The 21131-nt window shown below is 36.0% G+C and overlaps 1 protein-coding gene across 1 annotated transcript; it reads left to right on the top strand.

Annotated features, from left to right (window-relative positions):
- Positions 1–144: 144 nt before the first annotated feature.
- On the top strand, positions 145–20055 carry LOC148944822 (uncharacterized; the record flags this gene model as incomplete). The annotated part of the gene is made up of 7 exons (XM_089100033.1): positions 145–201; positions 6507–6609; positions 9587–9922; positions 12944–13279; positions 14574–14909; positions 16428–16508; positions 19927–20055. Coding segments are annotated over exons 1-7 (1378 nt in total), but the record flags the coding sequence as incomplete, so codon positions are not given.
- Between the last annotated feature and the right edge of the window lie 1076 nt (positions 20056–21131).

Consider the following 21131-nt stretch of genomic DNA (forward strand, 5'->3'; position numbering starts at 1 on the left):
AGGTCAGTCGATGCTAAAATCTTCCAAAAAGCCTCTCAGTCCACTGAGTGGAACGCAGCACGGAAGTCAATGAAGGCAAAAAAAGTCTTCTAGCGGAACTCCGTGACTTTTTCTATTATATGTCTAATCGTGAAAATCTGCACGATGGTGGAACGGTCCGACGTAAAAGCAGCTTGTTTAGGTTGTTTAGATTTAGAGAAAGTACGGAGCTTTCTCTAAATTAACTTTATCTTTTTTACCTGTAACTCTTTCTAATAAATTCCTCAATCTTACTACATTTGTTTCTTGTTTTTCACATTCTAACATTACGCGATATTGTGTTTCTGTTTTTTTCTCGTATAGCTTACATAGTCCATTACTACCACTCATATTCATATCTTCTGTGGGTAACGAATTATACATAAAGAAAAACATGGGTTTTTGAGCCCTAAGAAAATTAAAACTACGAATATCAACTTTGTTACCCTAAACCTCATTTTTTAAATACTTTTCAGAATTTTATTCTCTAGACTAAAGATGTTTCTTTCATGGTGCTTATGCATCTTAATATTTCAAACTATGTTGTTCCAAAGCATTCTTCATGTGGCTGTACTAAAGATCATTCTTGTACCGTAGATATCAATGGTTTTCAATAGTGGCTAGACCCCTGGGAAATTTGGCTAATTGATCCTTCTCTTTGTAGCAAAATATATACATAGTTTTTTTTAGAGAATCTTATTTTGATTCTTTGTCTCGTAGTTTGTTAACTTTAACAAAACTTTCTTATATACCCTTACCTCTAACAAGAATCTGCTCGGATGGTTGCAGAAACTGAAAATCTTTCTCCTCCATGTTAGTCAGTATTGCAGATGAATGACTTTGACTTTCGTCTGACAAGAAATGTTTCTTGGCGTGACGGAGGGGGGATACTAGATCAAGGAGACAGCTCCTGATTCTAAAGGCGTGGAACTACCATGTTGATAATGATCAGTGGATTGAATTGGCAAGAAAGAATGACAATCATCTTTTTCTTCTTCTTGTTTATAAAAATAGCAGCAAAACCAGCTGAGGAAGGAGATCCAAATCATTTGAGGTATTTACAATGGTTGAGTCTCGGGGACTTTTTGGTATCTGAAAAACATAGTAAACTATACTCTACTATGGGGAAGGGGGTTAGATGCCCTCAAGTCACGTTTGAAAGGCAAAAGGTTACTATTTCTTTCTATTTCGAATCAGATGACCTACTTCTGAAGTTTACACGACCACCCTTATATAAAAACCTTGTGTGCCCCCGGGGTAGTACCAAAAAGACTCACCCCTGAACTATAGGGGGTTGTGTCGACCCAAGATTTTTTTTATTCTGATTTTTGAAATATTTTTAACAAAATGGCTACCTCAAAATTTTTGTCAGATGGGCTCGAAGAAAAAAGAATGGAGAAGGGGGGCTAGTTGCCCTACGATCTCTTTTGACCTCCGATTACTTTTGATGGCTCTTAAATAAATAACTAGAACTTTCAATTTCCAATCTTTGTTATATTTTGAACAAAATGGCTTTAGAAGGAAATCGATCAGACGCATCTGGGGAAAAGAGGGATTGAAAGAGGAGGGGGTAGGTGTACTTCGATCACTTCTGACTCACAAAAAGATAACTAAAACTTCCAATTCCAATCAAATGAGCCACTTCTGGTTATACAACCACCCCTTGCATAAAAACCTTATATACCCCTGGGGGATAAATTAACCACTTGGCCCCCGGCTCTGGGGGATTGTCTCGACCCCGGAGTATTTTTCTGACTTTTGAACTATTTTTAACAAAATGGCTATCTCGAAATTTTTATTAGATAAGTTTGGGGGAAAAGGGCAAAAGGGGTAGTTCGGGAGCTAGTTGCCCTCCCATCACTTTAACTCTTAAAAAGGGCACTAGAACTTCTGATTCCCAATCGAATGAGCCCTCTCCGATGTTTATATGACCGCCCCTTCCATTTGAAGTGCCCCTGGGAAAAAAATAATGGAAAGAAAATAGGCAACGCTATAGCGTAGCCTCTGATACTAGAATTAGCAAGCTGTTATCTCCAATTTAGATGTTTTTTAATTCCTAAGTTAGAAAGCCAATACCCTAAGTGTGGAACCGATGGGGCAGTGACTCAGGTACCAAAGACCCAGTTTTGGCGAAAACCAATCCTCCATAGCCTATCCATCAGATATTTCGTGATAATGAAAAGAAAATGAGTATACCTTTTCTATTGGAACTACACATAACGTGGTTTTGACACAGTTTCGATATGAATGTATTCATTAAACAATTACTTTAAAATGCCTATTCTGAATATGGAAATTCATTAAGTTTCAGTATCTCGGTCAGAAACTATTAGTGTAAGAATATTTGTTTTATTTTTGTAGAGGGAATAATCCCCACTTCCCAAAAATAGAGACGGATTCGGAAGAAAATTGTAGCACAGAAATTCAGAACAACTGAAACTTTGTTGAATTTGTTTTTTGTTGACATTGTTTTCGTTTTTTTTTAAGTTAAACTAAGTAGTTAAAAAATATCATACAAATCATACACGTAAATTTGTTTGAGTGGATGAAGGTGGATTTCATACTTTACCAGGGACGAATCTCCGGCATTTTTATTTGGGAAGGGGGGGGGGGGCAACAGGGGTTCATATCCAGAAAGTCAAGAGGCTTGGAATACATAAGGATTTTTTCTCTCCTTATTATTGGTGGGGGGGCGCAACTTCCTCCCCTCCCCAAACGACGTCCCTGTCCTTCACTACACCACTAATTTTAGAATTGGTCTAGATAAATTATTTTATATGTATACTATTGAGATCGGTTTTCTAATAAAATTTAACCTTTCGGTAAAATGAAGATTTCTAAGTTCCTTTTATTTTATTTTTTTTCATTTTGATTGTTATCCAGTAAAAACACTTAAAATCTACCAGTGAAGTTTCATGTAAAAACTGTTCAAAGGCATAATCATCAAAAAATAAAAAAGAAATGAACAAACATTCGTGATCTTTCTTCTGGCAAAAATTACAAAATTCCACATTTTTGCAGATAGGAAATTGAAAGGGCTCGTTGCTCGCATGCCAATGGTTATTCAACCTTTAGGCATGGAATGAATGAGGTAATTTTATTTGCAGTCTAATATCTGAACTCGCTGTGGATATTTCAAGTTTAATTATGAATCAAAATGTAAGTGAGCATATGAATTTAGCATTCTGTATGTGTATATAAATGATTTATTAGATATTTTCTTAAAAGAAACCACCTCTTTTGGCTTGACACAGTGTGGTTTTAGTGGGTATGGGGGGGGGGGTGATAAAAAACCGTCTCAAGACAAGAAAAAGCTGTTTACTGAAAAAGAGTTAAAAATAAATGAACGTGGATTGTGAGTTTAATATACATATACTGATATTTATTCCTTAAAGTCTAAATTATTTTTTATTTATTAAAGTTAAGAAAGCAAAAACATTTAAAATGTATTTCATTTTCAGTAAAGTATAAATTATGATCTGGCCTGAGAAGGCATGAGGATTCCAGCCCTACTCATGTTAATTTCTGCTCGTTTTGAGTTGATTTTGTTGTAATTTGGGCTAGAATAATTTTGGTCTGTTGGCCAGAAATTGTCTTCTATGCAATATTTGATCAAAAAGTGCATTTCACTGAATTTTTAGGCATTGAAACTACAAGTATCGCTATATGGAACGGACCTCAAACTGAATTTTCAGATATGATCATGAATTAGATTAACCAATTAGATACAATTGAATCATATTTTTTCTTCGGGTTAGTTTTTACCACTTAGACGTGTGCACAGGAACAGTATGTCAATAGATCGGAAAAGGGAGGACTTCAACCATCGTAACTATAATTGTTACCAATTTTATTTTACTGAAACAAGTTTTCGGAGAAAAGCATTTACAAATATTCAAAGCTTGTTCCGAAAACAATTTCCTGGAAATATATATATTTGCAGGTTTTGCAGCTAAAATACATTGAATTATTCTGTTCTCGAAGCAATTTTTTTCAATAGATTTATTTTAATGGAGGCTAGTGATCCTTTTTAGAAATATTTTTTTCATCTTTTAATGTTCAATAAGGATTTGCGCTGCCCCTGAGAGAGGAGTATTTGACTCGCTTGACCTGTACCCACCCCCCGCTTAACGAGCATATATCATAGACGGTACTGAAGAAAATATTAATCATCATGACAACTTTTTATAAATTTATAAATTGATAGGAATTGAAGTAAGGTAAAGCTAGATCACTAGGTCAGTCAAAGTTACTTCAGTAATTCACACTTGGCTACTTGCCCAATAAGTTGATTAGTTTACATACTACGGATGTAATTTTGTACGCTAAGTGGTAAGTTACGTTACGTTCAGTATAACTTCATATTTTCTACGCGTCCTTCTAAACTAGGCTTATTTAATTTTCAATAAAACCATCATAATCGAAGCTAGTTTATTTCTGCTGCGTTGAAGATTTCTGTGACCTAACATGAATTACGTACCTTGAAATTTTAAGTTGAACTCGAGTCCACTTAGCACTTTTTATGCCATGGAAAATTTGCTCCGTAAGATTATCAAATAAAAAAAAACCAAGTTTTTTTTAACTGAAAGTCAGGAACGACGTTAAAACTTAAAACGGACAGAAATTATTCCGTGTATGAAAGGGGCGATCCCCTCCTCACCGCCTAGCTCTTTACGCTAAAGTTTAAAATTTTCACAAATCTATTTTTTTAAATTATAAAAAAATTTAGCGTAAAGAGCGAGGCGTTGAGGAGGGGACAGCCCCTTTCATATACGGAATAATTTCTGTTCGTTTTAAGTTTTGACGTCGTTCCTTACTTTCAGTTAAAAAAACTTGTTTTTTTTATTTAATTTTTGAACGTTTTTGAATTAATCCAGGTTCTGATTTTGGCTCACCTTACATGAATAATTAAAATAAAATTTGCATATTAATTTTACTTTTATTTGGTTAAATGGCTTTCTCGAAACTTGTTTAATTTTATTTATGAACGTTTTTATTAGTAATAAATATACGTAACTTACAAATTAACTTACGTAACGAACTTTTATATTCATATATTTTTAATTTAGTCAATACATTGCTCTTTAAGCTAAAGTTCAAATTTTGTTCCAATTCTTTAAAAATGACCGCTTAATCACAAAGGCCGTTAATTAGAATAAATAGCTCTTATGAAAGTACTAAAAAGTCTTTGGCTTAAAGAGTAAGGTATTTACTAGGGAGTGAACCGAATCATATACGTAATATTTTCTGTTCATTTTAAGTTTTGATGTTGCTGCTTACTTTCAGTTGAAAAACTTGTTTTTTTATATTCAATTTCTTATCTATTTATTAAATAATGCTGGGAAATCAGGCGTCCATTTGATAGCAATGTCCCTTCCCCCATGAAAACTTCCTTCATGGAAGGATCCTCCCACATAACCCACGACCCCCCCACCTCCCCACTACCAGAAGACATCCCCCCTGAAAACGTCTATATATTTCCCAATAACCAATCCTATATGTTAACACTGGGTAAATTTCATAACTTTCAGCCCTCCCCCTGAAAACTTCTGGGGATTAAGTCATCCTAAAAGACATAGTTATCATATTTTCGACCATGTTGAACAAAATAACTATCTCAAAATTTGGATCGCGTGAATTTGGGAAAAACATGAGCGTGGGAGGGGGCCTAGTTGCCCTTCATTTTTTTGGTCACTTAAAAAGGGCACTAGAACTTTTAATTTCCGTTCCAATGAAACCTCCCACGATATTCTAGGACCATTGGGTCTATACGATCACTCCTGGAAAAAAAAACAACAAATAAACACGCATCCGTGATCTTTCTTCTGGCAAAAAATGCAAAATTCCACATTTTTGTAGATAGAAGCTTGAAACCTCTAAAGTAGGGTTCTCCAATACGCTGAAAATCAGGGTGTGATTTTCATTAAGGTTCTATAGCTTTTAGGGGATCTTTCCTCCTTTTTTCGAAAATCAGCCAAATTGCTCAGGCGCGTAACTTTTGATGGGTAGGACTAAACTTGATAAAACTCTTATTTTTGAAATTGGCATTAAAATCCAATTCTATTGATGTATCTATTGGTATCAAAATCCTGTTTTCTAGAATTTCTTTTACCATTGAGCCGGGTCACTCCTTACTTACAGTTCGTTACCACGAACTGTTTGATATTAGTCAGCATATGATCTGAGTCATGCTTATATGAAAGGTGTTACGGCTTAGTGTGAAAGTATCATTAGACCAGCTATATTATGGACGCTCTAGTTTTGTAATACGTCTAAGTTTGAATATATTATAAATATTTATGGTTGCTATAGTTATTGACTTTGCTAAAATTTAGTTTAAAGAGAATCAAGCAGGGCCTTAGAAGAATCAACACTCTCCTTATAGTTTTAGTTTCTTTAAAGTTTTAATTTTGACCTTGACTATCATTTGAAGTTAACGTTTAATATGTTTTATTTAATTAACACAATGTAATGCATTATGCTTCTAGCTCTTTTTTCATTTTAACATTATTTTGTTTTTGGCATGTGACCATCAGCAAGTTGCAAAACCAGAAAATGGCACCAGTTCAGGAAATTCTGCAGAAAACATTGGTAAGTTTTTTCATTGCTTTATTTGTTTTTTCTTCTTTTTTTCTGCGTATTCTTTGGAAGGATTTCTTTTTTTTTGTGTATTTCCTTTGCGTATTCTTTAGGAGTTTTTAAGGCTTTAAAAACCCCATTTTCGATTTTTTGTTTTTTATATTTTGGCAGGCAAATATGGTTTAAAAAATTGATACAAGAATGGTCGTTAGTACAACGACATGAGAAATGCTATAGAACAACATAGTTCATAATATTAAGATACACAAGCTCTATAAAAGAACTTCTTAAGTCTAGAGAATAAAATTCCAAAAGGCTTTACAAATTTAGGTTTAGGGTAACAAAATTAATTTTCTTAGGTTTAATTTTATTTAAATGTGAAAATCCAAGGGGGGTAGAACTAAGAAGTGTGAATATATTAAAATCATGACTTGCAAATTTCATAGTGCTGGCATTAAAATTAGTTCTGAAAGAAAAGTATAGTTAATTTGGTATTTATAAAATAAAAATTTCACACTTCAATATGTAAGAATTAATTGTTGGAGTGGTGGCTAGAGGTGGTGGAAAGAATTTGTCGGAGGGGCGAACACAAATCTTGTAATTCTGTTTAAGTAATTAATTCAAAAAACTTTTTCCACAAAACAAGTTTTTCAACAAAAAGTAAAGAGCTCCATCAAACCAAAAATGAACGAAAATAGAATCAAACAATCTACCAAGCATACAGCTACCACAAATTAGTATCAATAAATAAATGAAATCCAAAACGAACAGAAATTTAAATAGATAACAGAGTCAAATTCAAAACGAGCAGAAATTAATATGAGTAGGGTTCAAAACCCCTATGATTTCTAAAAGCCAGAATATAATTCGTACATTACTGAAAAAAAAACAGACGAATTTACTGAAAAAAGTGTGCATTGTCAGTTTAATTTACATATGCTGATATACATTCCTTAAAAAATCATTTCTTAAAGTTATAAAAGTGAAAACATTTAAAATAATTTTTTCAGTAAAGAACAAACTGTTAGCCCATAGTAACTAAAATACGATTATAATTTCATGTTAAAGATTGATCAATGATGTCATAAGCATAGGCTGTAGCCAGGTCGTCTTTTACTATTCCAATTAAGAAAAAACCATAGGCTTATTCCTCTTTGTAATACAGTAAGGATCTGGGTTGCAGCGGTTGCTAGCAACCTAGTAAGAGACGATCACGTCCAATGTTAAGAAATATAAAAACCCATAACTCCTAAAGAAAGGGTCAGATCAAAAAAAAAAATTTACACTATTAGAACTGCCTTTTCCGATATTCCTGTATAGTAGAATTTCTGTCCCTTGGCTTGAACAGCAAGGGAAATATATTGGCTTGAAAATCAAGAAAAGTGGCAGCTACTAGAGCATTCTGCCTAAACGGCATCTTTTTTTTCTTTTCCACAGATAGCTTGGAACTGGAACATCCTAAACATTTGTTCATTTCAGTAAAGGAATGACGACTAAAGCAGTATTTTGTTCATTTCAGTAAAGAAATGACGACTAAAGCAATGAAAATGATGTTATAATAAATACTATTAAAGAGCTTTTTGAGATTAAGTTCTCAAGTTCTTTACCTTTTACGTCAGTAGAAGTGTTAGATAGCCAAAACGAGCTCTTTGCACTAAAGTCACCACCGATGACACAATTTGAGTAAAATTTTAAGCAGTCCATAATAGACAGCTGTTTACTTAAAGAAGTTTGAGGAGGGGCGCAATTAACTAAGGCTACTGTTAGACGCCAGTTGGTACAATCCCTTTATATGAGCCTTTCTGAAAAGTCAAGTTTGGTTAATGCTAATGAAATAAAATAAAATACAATGGATATATAATAGTTTAGAAACAAATTTGGGCTATATAATTGCACATTATTGGGGGTGGGGACAAAACATTGCATATATTAAATACATAACCTAACCTAACCTAGGTACCTTTTTCCCCATCTAAACTCCAAAAACCCAGTTTAATATCGTATACGCAATAAAAATCATGTTATAAATTGTATTCCTCTACAGCGGTGTGTTGTATCATCCCGTAAAAACGGGTTTTTCAAAACGTCTTGACTGTAGCAATTGTAGCATCTCTTGTCTGACTTGTTTAGAGAGGCCCATATAAAGGGATTGTACCCACCAGTTTTTTAAATAGACTGAGACGATAACACATTCATTCGATGACTGTTCATAATGTGAAAGACTTCTGAGTGATTTTTTTTATAAATACTGATGTACTGTAGTATTTCTTTTCTTCGACAAACTTGGAGAAAACTCTGAACTGATCCGTGACACCAAATTTTTTTTCAAACTTGCTAATATAATCCTCTTGAAGTAAAACAATGTCTGGATTTAATTCTACTAGAGATTTCTGTAACTGTGAGGATGCCGTGAAAGAATGTTGGAGATTAATTTTCAGGAATTTTAGAGAGCTAGATGCATGAATATTACCCATAACCTAAGGGAAGAGTAAATTTGTAGATAGCTTCTCTTTAATTTGACGGGTGATTGGGCATTTAGAAAGACCAAAGGAGGCATTCGGCCCCTCATTTGGAAGGGATGGTCATATAAACAACGAAAAGGACTCATTTGATTGGAAATCAGAGGTTCTAGTGCCATTTTTAAGAGTTAAAGGTGATGGGACGGCAACTAGCCCCCCAACTATCCCCTTGCCCTTTTCCCTCAAACTTCTCTGATAAAAATTTTGAGAAAGACATTTTGTTAAAAATAGTTCAAAAATCAGAAAAAAATATTCCGGGGTCGATACAACCCCCTAGAGGCCGAGCTAAGTGTTTAATTTATCCCCCAGGGGCATATAAGTTCTTTATGTAAGGGGTGGTGGTATAAATTTCAGAAGTGTGTCATTTGATTGGAAATAGACAGTTATAGTAACCCTTTGCCTTTCAAAAGTGATTTGAGGGCATCTAACCCCCTTCCCCATAGTACAGTATAGTTTAAGATATTTTTCAGATACCAAAATGTTTCCAAGACTCGACCATTGTAAATACACCGAAGGATTTGGATCCCCTTCCTCAACTGGATTTGCAGCTATTTTTATAAAACAAGAAGAAGAAGATTATGATTGTCATTCTTCCTTGCTAATTCAATCAAGTGAAAATTATCAACATGGTAATTCCACGAATTTGCAATCAGGAGCTGTCTCCTTGATCCAGTACTCCCCCACCCGTAACGCCAAGAAACAATTCTTGTCAGATGAAAATCAAAGGCATTCATCCGCAATACTGGCTAGCATGGAGGAGAAAGATTTTCAGTTGATGCAACCATCTGAGCAGATCCCGATTAGAGGTAAGGGATATTTAAGACAGTTTTGTTTAAGTTAACAAGCTACGAGACAAGGAATCGAAATAAGAGTTTTTAAAAAAAAGGGATATATATTCGAGAACTATTGAGATTCTGTGGTACAAGAATGGTCGTTAGTACAACGACATGAGAAATGCTATAGAACAACATAGTTCATAATATTAAGATACACAACCTCTATAAAAGAACTTCTTAAGTCTAGAGAATAAAATTCCAAAAAGGCTTTACAAAATGAGGTTTAGGGTAACAAAATTAATTTTCTTAGGTTTAATTTTATTTAAATGTGAAAATCCGAGGGGTAGAACTAAGAAGTGTGAATATATTAAAATCATGACTTGCAAATTTCATAGTGCTGGCATTAAAATTAGTTCTGAAAGAAAAGTATAGTTAATTTGGTATTTATAAAATAAAAATTTCACACTTCAATATGTAAGAATTAATTGTTGGAGTGATGGCTAGAGGCGATGGAAAGAATTTGATCCAGGGGCGTACACAAATCCGGTAAGTCTGTTTAAGCAATTAATTAAAAAAACTTTTTCCACAAAACAAGTTTTTCAACAAAAAGTAAAGAGATCCATCAAACCAAAAATGAATGAAAATAGAATCAAACAATCTACCATGCCTACAGTTACCAAAAATCAGTATCAATAAATAAATGAAACCCAAAACGAGCAGAAATTAAAATAGATAACAGAGTCGAACTCAAAACTAGCAAAAATTAATATGAGTAGGGTTCAAAACCCCTATGATTTCTAAAAGCCAGAATATAATTTGCACTTTACTGAAAAAAATTCACACGAATTTACTGAAAAAACCGTGAAGAAAACTCCTAAAGAAAGAGTCAGATCAAAACAAAAACTATTCCAATAGAACCGCCTTGTCCAATATCCCTGTATAGTAGACTTTCTGTCTCATGGCTTGAACAGCAAGGGAAATATATTGGCTTGAAAATTATTTCTTAAAGTTATAAAATTGAAAACATTTAAAAGAATTTTTTTCAGTAAATAACACACTTCTAGCCCATAGTAACTAAAATAAGATTATAATTTCATGTTAAAGATTGATCAATGGTGTCGTAATCGTAAATTGTAGCCAGGTCGTCACTTACTATTACAATTAAGAAAAAGCCATAGGCTTATTCCTGTTTGTAATCAGTAAGGATCTGGGTTGCAGCGGTAGCTAGCAACCTAGTAAGAGACGATCACGTTCAATGTTAAGAAGTATAAAAAAACTTAAGTCCTAAAGAAAGAGTCAAATCAAAACAAAAAGTACATCATTAGAACCGCCTTGTCTGAAACCCCTGTATAGAAAACTTTCTGTCCCTTAGCTTGAACAGCGAGGGAAATATATTGGCTTAAAAATCAAGAAAAGTGGCAGCTGCTAAAGCGTTCTGCCTATCTTTTTCTTTTTTTGGCATCTTTTTTTCTGTTTTTTTTTTTTCACAGATAGCCTGGCAGATAGCCACAGATAGCCTGGCACTGGAACATCGTAAAGAGTTGTTTATTTCCGTAAAGGGACGACAATAATAATCCCCGATGAAAGAAATGACGAAAACAGCAATGAAAATGATGTTACAATAAATATTATGAAAGAGCTTTTTGAGATTAAGTCCTAAAGTTCTTTACCTTTTTTGTCAGTAGGAGCGTTAGATAGCCAAAGCGGGCTCTGTGCATTAAAGTCATCACCGATGACACAATTTGGTTAAAATTTTAAGCAGTCCATAATAGACAGCTGATTACTTAAAGAAGTTTGAGAAGGGGCGCAATTAACTAAGGCTACCGTTAGACGCCAGTTGGTACAATCCCTTTATATGGGCCTATCTGAAAAGTCAAGTTTGGTTAATGCTAATGAAATAAAATAAAGTAGAATGACTATATAATAGTTTAGAAACAAATTTGGGCTATATAATTGCAAATAAGGGGGGGGGGTTAGAGGCAAAGAATAGAGTATATTAAATACTTAACCTAACCTAGGTATCTTTTTCCCCATCTAAACTCCAAAAAACCACAGTTTAGTATCGTATACGCAATATAAACCACGCTATACATTGTATTTCTCTACAGCGGTGTGTTGTATCATCCCGTAAAAATGGGTTTTTCAAAGCGTCTTGACTGTAGCAATTGTAGCATCTCTTGTCTGACTTCTTTAGAGAGGCCCATATAAAGGGATTGTACCCACCAGTTTTTTAAATAGACTGAGACAATAACACATTCATTCGATGACTGTTCGTAATGTGAATCACTTCTGAGTGATATTTTTACAAGTACTGATGTACTGTATAATTTCTTTTCTTCGTCAAACTTGAAGAAAACTCTGAAGTGATCCGTAACACCGAAAATTTTTTCAAACTTGCTAATATAATCCTCTTGAAGTAAAACAATGTCTGGATTTAATTCTACTAGAGATTTCTGTAACTGTGAGGATGCCGCGAAAGAATGTTGGAGATTAATTTTCAGGAATTTTAGAGAGCTAGATGCATGAATATTACCCATAACCTAAGGGAAGAGTAAATTTGTAGATAGCTTCTCTTTAATTTGACGGGTGATTGGGCATTTAGAAAGATCAAAGGAGGCATTCGGCTCTTCATTTGGAAGGGATGGTCATATAAACATAGAAGAGGACTCATTTGATTGGACATTAGAGGTTCTAGTGCCATTTTTAAGAAATAAAAGTGATGGGAGGGCAACTAGCCCCCCAACTATCCCATAGCCCTTTTCCCCCAAACTTCTCTGATAAAAATTTTGAGATAGCCAATTTGTTAAAAATAGTTCAAAAATCAGAAAAAATATTCCGGGGTCGATACAACCCCCAGAGACCGGGGCCAAGTGTTTAATTTATCTCCCAGGGACATATAAGGTCTTTATGTAAGGGGTGGTGGTATAAACTTCAGAAGTCGGTCATTTGAATGGAAATAGACAGTTATAGTAATCCTTTGCCTTTCAAAAGTGATTTGAGGGCATCTAACCCCCTTCCCCATAGTACAGTATAGTTTAAGGTGTTTTTCAGATACCAAAATGTCTCCAAGACTCGACCATTGTAAATACCCCAAAGGATTTGTATCCCCTTCCTCAACTGGATTGGCTGCTATTTTCATAAAACAAGAGGAAGAAGATGATGATTGTCGTTCTTCCTTGCCAATTCAATCAAGTGAAAATTATCAACATGGTAATTCCACGAATTTGCAATCAGGAGCTGTCTCCTTGATCCAGTACTCCCCCACCCGTAACGCCAAGAAACAATTCTTGTCAGATGAAAATCAAAGGCATTCATCCTTAATACTGGGTAGCATGGAGGAGAAAGATTTTCAGTTGATGCAACCATCTGAGCAGATTCCAATTAGAGGTAAGGGTATGGGAAGAAATTCGAGAAGGGGCGCAATTAACTAAGGCTACTGTTAGACGCCAGTTGGTACAACCCCTTTATCTGGGCCTTTTTAAAAAGTCAAGTTTGGTTAATGCTAATGAAACAAAATAAAATAGAATGACTATATAATAGTTTAGAAACAAATTTGGGCTATATAATTGCACATTATTGGGGGTGGGGGCAAAACATTGCATATATTAAATACATAACCTAACCTAACCTAGGTACCTTTTTCCCCATCTAAACTCCAAAAACCACAGTTTAATATCGTATACGCAAAAAAAACCACCCTATACATTGTATTTCTCTACAGCGGTGTATTGTATCATCCCGGAAAAATGGGTTTTTCAAACGCGTCTTGACTGTAGCAATTGTAGCATCTCTTGTCTGACTTCTTTAAATAGGCCCATGTAAAGGGATTGTACCCGCCAGTTTTTTTTAAATATACTGTGACGATAACACATTCATTCGAAGACTGTTCGTAATGGGAATCACTTCTAAGTGATTTTTTTACAAGTACTGATACTATAGAATTTCTTTTCTTCGTCAAACTTGAAGAAAATTCTGAACTGATCCGTGACACCAGAATTTTTTTTCAAACTTGCTAACATAATCCTGTTGAAGTAAAACAGTGTTTGGATTGAATTCTATAAGAGATTTCTGTAACTGTGAGGATGCCACCAAAGAATGTTGGAGATTAATTTGCATGAATTTTAGAGAGCTAGATGCATAACCTAAACCTAAGAGTAAGAGAAACCACAACCTAAGGGAAGAGTAAATTTGTAGATAGCTTCTCCTTAATTTGACGGGTGATTGGGCATTTAGAATGGTCAAAGGAGGCATTCGGCTCTTCATTTGAAAGGGATGGTCATATAAACATCGAAGAGGACTCATTTGATTGGAAATAAGAGGTTCTAGTGCCTTTTTAAGAATAAAAGTGATGGGAGGGCAACTAGCCCCCCAACTATCCCCTAGCCCTTTTCCCCCAAACTTCTCTGATAAAAATTTTGAGATAGCCAATTTGTTAAAAATAGTTCAAAAATCAGAAAAAAATTTTCCGGGGTCGATAAAACCCCCAGAGGCCGGGGCTAAGTGTTTAATTTATCTCCCAGGGACATATAAGGTCTTTATGTAAGGGGTGGTGGTATAAACTTCAGAAGTCGGTCATTTGAATGGAAATAGACAGTTATAGTAATCCTTTGCCTTTCAAAAGTGATTTGAGGGCATCTAACCCCCTTCCCCATAGTACAGTATAGTTTAAGGTGTTTTTCAGATACCAAAATGTCTCCAAGACTCGACCATTGTAAATACCCCAAAGGATTTGTATCCCCTTCCTCAACTGGATTGGCTGCTATTTTCATAAAACAAGAGGAAGAAGATGATGATTGTCGTTCTTCCTTGCCAATTCAATCAAGTGAAAATTATCAACATGGTAATTCCACGAATTTGCAATCAGGAGCTGTCTCCTTGATCCAGTACTCCCCCACCCGTAACGCCAAGAAACAATTCTTGTCAGATGAAAATCAAAGGCATTCATCCGCAATACTGGCTAGCATGGAGGAGAAAGATTTTCAGTTGATGCAACCATCTGAGCAGATCCCAATTAGAGGTAAGGGGATGGGAAGAAATTCGAGAAGGGGCGCAATTAACTAAGGCTACTGTTAGACGCCAGTTGGTACAACCCCTTTATATGGGCCTTTTTAAAAAGTCAAGTTTGGTTAATGCTAATTAAACAAAATAAAATAGAATGACTATATAATAGTTTAGAAACAAATTTGGGCTATATAATTGCACATTATTGGGGGTGGGGGCAAAACATTGCATATATTAAATACATAACCTAACCTAACCTAGGTATCTTTTTCCCCATCTAAACTCCAAAAAACCACAGTTTAGTATCATATACGCAAAATAAACCGCCCTATACATTGTATTTCTCTACAGCGGTGTATTGTATCATCCCAGAAAAATGGGTTTTTCAAAGCGTCTTGACTGTAGCAATTGTAGCATCTCTTGTCTGACTTCTTTAGATAGGCCCATATAAATGGATTGTACCTACCAGTTTTTTTTAAATATACTCTGACGATGGCTCGCATTTAATATTCTTTTTATAACAAGATACAAAAGATGGACCGCTGGAATAATGTTTGAGTCAATTTTCGTCAATATGGTTTCCCATAAACTAGGAACAAACTTGAGATCCCATACACTTGGATGTTGTATGATCATACACACAACACTTTGTACAGTGATTCAAGTTAATATAATCCTCACAGCGGGTCATCAAAACGCCTGTTTTGATACCACGTTGATTTAAAATTGATGTTAATAAATCATCAAATAGAGAGGCATATTATGACGGTAATCTTTTCAGATAAATACATAATGAAGTCTAAAGGAGAGACGAGAAGGGGGTGGGGGTAATAATTGATATATAATCCTAGGGCATTAAATAGGATTTTTTTAGGGGAGGGGGGGGGCAAAAGAAACTTTTAAAACGCATCAAAAACGCCAAACTGATATCTACTCCCGTATGATTTCTGGGAGTATTTCTAGTGTACACTGCTATTGTGGAAGTGAAGGGTAACTTTAAACCCCAAAATGAGTAGATTTTATTTCGATAAGGAGGGGGACTGCCTGTTTCTCATCCACACCTCCACTTCTTGGTCACAGGAACTTCGGAGGATGCTCATTAGATCAAAAATTGAGACTTTAAGTCCTTTTTTTATAGGTCGAAAGTGATTAGAGACCAACCAGCCACGGGGAGGGGTATGTTCTATGGAGTTTTTTACGGGGGAAGACTTTCCTTGGGTGGGACATAGCTCCTTTTCACCTTCTTCAACTTCTGATCAAACAGTTCATGGTAACGAACTGTAAGTAAGGAGCAACCCGGCTCATTAGTAACCGAAACTCTTTTGCCAGAAGAAAGATCACAGGGGCGTGATTATTTGTTTTTTTTATGTTAGGAATTTAAAAATTAGAATTAATAGGGTTATAAATATCAGAAAACATCTTTCCCTGCAAATAAGTGTAAATATGACACGATAATTGATTTTCTTATCGGTTCTGTTATCACTGTTCTATCAAATGTATTTTTCTGAGATACTAATTTATATCTTTTTCACAGCTGCTGCAAGTTCTAGTAACAAGACATGCCTTTGGAGGCCGTTTAGTGTGTCACCAAAAAATCAGCGACATGAAACTCAAGGTGATTTTATGTTTTTTTCCACTCAAATTATGGGCACCCTCAGGGGGGGGGGGAGAGGTTAAGGGAGCCTTGGTCCCCAAATTTCAATATTATTTCAAGTTAAATTTACCAATTAAATATACTACAGTTTGGATTCAGACGTAAGCTAATTGTCTACCCCTTCTAACGAATTGGAGGCACATTGATACGTAAAATGAACATAAATTATTCAGTATATAGAAGGGGTTGGCCAGAGTACCCCCCCCCCCAGAATATACCATCCATAGAAACTGCCCCCTCCCCATGGAAAAAATCTTCCCTCTGAAAATGCCTTTCCCACCGAAAATGCTTCCCCCCTCCCGCTGCTGATTGGTCTCCAATCACTTTCGACTTATAAAAATAAGTACTTAAAGTCTCAAATCTTGATCTAATGAGCACCGTCCAAAGTTTCTGTGACCATGAAGTGAAGGTGTGGATGAAAAGGTGGCAGTTCCCCACCTAAACGGAATAAATTCTGCTCATTTTCGGGTTCAATCTTACCCTTTACTTCCACAATAGCAGTGTAGACCAGAAATATTCCTAGATTTCATAAGGGAGTAGATATAAGTTTCGTATTTTCGATGCGTTTTAAAAGTTTCTTTTATTCCATGTTATCTGAACAAAAATTCTGGTTGCAACCCTGGGTTTCATATATAAAATTTCTACCTCCCCCTCCTTCTCGTCTCTCCCTTATATCTAATTCTTTTTTTATCTGATGGCTCAATGAGAGCTGGGATGTTTCGACATTAAAGTGCATCCTTTGATATATCTCTCTCCCTCCCAAATTAGAAAACAGTCATAGAATCCCATTGTAGAAGTTTAAGCTCCATTTTAAGTTTTGTGATTTGTCCATTACTTACAGATAGTATTTGCTATTGGGAAACATTGAAACATTTTTCGCGGGGTAGTTTCCTGCAGGGGTTTACATTATAGGGCGATTTCTTAAAAGAATCGAATTTTTCAGTTACTAATGAGCCTTCAAATCACGCCATCAGATTTAAAATACCAGAGAATCCTATTTCAGAGATTTCAAGCTCTTATGTGCAAAAATGTGGAATTTTGGATTTTTGACCAGAAGAAAGATCAAAAATGCGTGTTTTTTTTCAAGATTTATCGTATCGAGCCACTGATCGCAGAAGGTCGAGAGAGGGCTCATTTGATTGGAAATTGAAAGGTGTAGTGCCCTTTTAAGTGACCAAAAACATCACCGAAAAACGTCACTAAGCCCCGCCTTTTAGCATCATTAATTATAATCACTCGACGTGGATTATACCCTTACTGAAATCGGTTCCCGAAATCAGCTACGTGTGCCTAGCCCTTAAGGGGAAGGGAACAAAATTCATAATCCTTTCTGCGGAAACGCCATCTTACGTTAGATATCGTACAACTTATTTCGCTTTTGTACATTTATATACCTTTTACATTTTTTTATAAGGGTTTTAGTTCCCATTATTGCCATGAAATTAGATATCGTTACAATTTTTTCGTAGCCAAATTCAAGTGCGTAACTTTCTTTTATTTCCGGAATACATTTTTTTTCTCGGTTGTTTATATTTCAAAAGCAGTTTTAAACTCCAAAAGCCTCATCCTAACTTACTATTATTTGAAAAAAACTACGTTTTCTAAAGAGTTAAAGAGGCTGAGTTACAAGGTCGAACCTTAAAACGTACAGGGATTAGGAGGCACAGTTGGGGGGCTACCACCCCCCAAACCCCCCGCTTTCGCAGCCTTTAAATATATAAAAAAAATTTCTTTAAACTGAAAGTAAGGAGCGACATTAAAACTTAAAAAGAACAGAAATTATTCCGTATATGAAAGAGGCTGTGCCCTCCTCAACGCCTCGCTCTTTACGCTAAAGTTTGACTTTCTCACAACTCTTTTTTTAAACAATAAAAACTTTAGCGTAAAGAGCGAGGCGTTGAGGAGGGCACAGCCTCTTTCATATACGGAATAATTTCTGTTCTTTTTAAGTTTTAATGTCGCTCCTTACTTTCAGTTTAAAGAAATTTTTTTTTATATTTAAAGGCTGCGAAAGCGGGGGTTTGGGGGTGGTAGCCCCCCAACTGTGCCTCCTAATCCCTGTACGTTTTAAGGTTCGACCTTGTAACTCAGCCTCTTTAACTCTTTAGAAAACGTAGTTTTTTTCAAATAATTTCTGCACGTTTTTGTACAGTTTATTACTTATTATTGCTTGACTAACTGTTAGCTGATCGTGTCAGGAGTTAAAGTTGGGGGCTGCCGCCCCCCAAACCCCCCGCTCTTGAACATTCTTGTGTTAAGGCTTTTAATTCCTGAATACTCAAATCACGTCGTACAGGGTGCCTCCTAATCCCTGTACGTTTTAAGGTTCGAACTTGTGACTCAGCCTCTTTAACAGCCCCCCAACTGTGCCTCCTAATCCCTGTACGTTTTAAGGGTCGACCTTGTAACTCAGCCTCTTTAACTCTTTAGAAAACGTAATTTTTTTCAAATAATTTAAAAAAGAAACTGAGTTTCTTTTCAAAGTGTATAAAAAAGTTGCTCTTATGGTGAATCGACCCCGGGGTTTCCGCCTGAAAGTCGGGAGTCTCAGCCGCTGGACTATACAAACACAATAGTAATTGTTGTTTAGCAAATGGAAGGTATTTTCGACGCAAGCAAATTCCCAAAAATCTTGATATGTGGTTTTTGGAAAACAGGGAAGGAGTGATCAGATTCAGCTGAAATTTCGACGATACGCTTCCAGGCCCCATGAAAGCGTAACCTCTAAATGTCAGCAAAATCAGACACCTTTCTAGGGGGGGGTTGTGGAGCGACATAATCGCATGGGCTAATATATGAAATCAAGGTTTGTCGTACATGTAAAGTTGGAGGATAATTTTTTCGGTCTGAAAATGTCACAAGGCCCTAACAGGTTGAATTCTGCTTCGAATGAGTCCTCATTCACCCGGATCCGTTGCCAACTGTGGCCTGTAGGCGTGGCGAATAAAAAAAAAAAAGAAATGAATTTTACGTTGCTATATTTGGTTTTTTGAAAACAGGGAAGGAGTGAACAAATTGAGCTGAAATTTCGAGGATAAGCTTCCGGGCCCGAGGAAAGCTTAACCTCTAAATTTAAGCCCACTCGGACAACGTTACAGGGGGGCTGTGGTGGGAGGGTCGAAACTTCCGGCCCAGTGTACCCCCGGACGAGACAGTCGGAGGAGGAGGAAATTGTGCCAGGTTCTTCGTTTGAGCTTGGGCTACAAAATGCAATTACCGCCGTCTCTCTGCGACCTCTAGGACCTGAAATCGCTTAACATTGTGGTGGGTCGCCTCTTTATAGAGGCACAAGTGTGCCTCCTTGATGAGCATAATTCGGGCCTTTATATGTTATTGAACTCCTTTTGTTTCACTTATCAATTAATTCTTTCTCGTTCAGAAACTCATCAGTACAAACGAAATGGAAAATATAGATGTCGAGCGTGCAAGACCTATTTTTCAAATCTGCATAGACTAAAATTTCATGAGACAACTGTAATTCACCTCCAAAACGTGGGGAAAAAAAATGGTAAGTTGTAATAGTATAACAATGAGAATTTCAGAACCTGAAAAATTTGCCTTATTTTTGAAAAAAGGGGAAAACATCCTTTAAAAGTGACAGAATCTTAATGAAAATCAAACCATCATATTAGGAGTATCAGAAAACCCTACTATAGAGGTTTCAAGCTCCTATCTGGAAAAATGTGGAGTTTTGTATTTTTTACCAGAATAAAGATCACGGATGCGTGCTTATTTGTTTTTTTTTCAGGAGTAATCGTATTGATCCAGTGGTCCTAAAATATCGCGAGAGGGCTCATTTGAACGTAAATTAAAAGTTCTAGTGGCGTTTTCAAGTGAAAAAAAAAAATCTGAAGGGCAACTAGGCCCCATCCCGCACTCATGTTTTTTTTTTTTACCAAAGTCACTTGTTCAAAAATAGCCATTTTGTTCAGCATAGTCGAAAACCTGATAAATATGCCTTTGAGGATGACTTAATCCCGCAAAGTCCCCTGGGGAAGGGCTGCAAGCTATGAAGTTTGCCCATTGTTTACACAGAGTATTGGTTATTGGGAAGTATATTTTGAGGAGGGATTTTTTCTTGTAGGGGGGGGGTCAGAGTTGGGAGTTATGGGGGAGGATATTTTCATGGGGTAAGGGATATTTCTATGAAGGGGGTGCCGGGTTTCCAAAAGACTTGTTTTTTTTTATTATTTAATATAACAATGAGAATCCATATACAGAAGCCTACCACACGCCGGGCCCTGCATAGCCAAACCAAGTCATTAGTAGAGAGGCCTCATGAGCTCCGACGATAACACCACCCCTTCGAATCCCGATCCGGACACTTTTTTTTAAAACTCCCACGCGAACAACATATATGGGCATAGAATACGGACGGGGCTCCATATATGGGCATAGCCTCCCTAGGGAGAATGATTACGTAATGGGGTCAATGACCTCTTTTTCCAAGGTTAATTTATTTGATGTTTCTATTTGTAATAACTCCGGAACGAAGGTTGCACATGCGCATTGAATTCTAACGGGAAACAATGTTATTGATCTAGGACTCGAGGGGGAAGTGAATTTCCGAGAACTTGATTGCGT

Source organism: Artemia sp. Qi Xiang Cuo, chromosome 14 (genome assembly GCF_049724085.1).
Source record: "Artemia sp. Qi Xiang Cuo chromosome 14, ASM4972408v1, whole genome shotgun sequence".
Taxonomy (NCBI): domain Eukaryota; kingdom Metazoa; phylum Arthropoda; class Branchiopoda; order Anostraca; family Artemiidae; genus Artemia; species Artemia sp. Qi Xiang Cuo.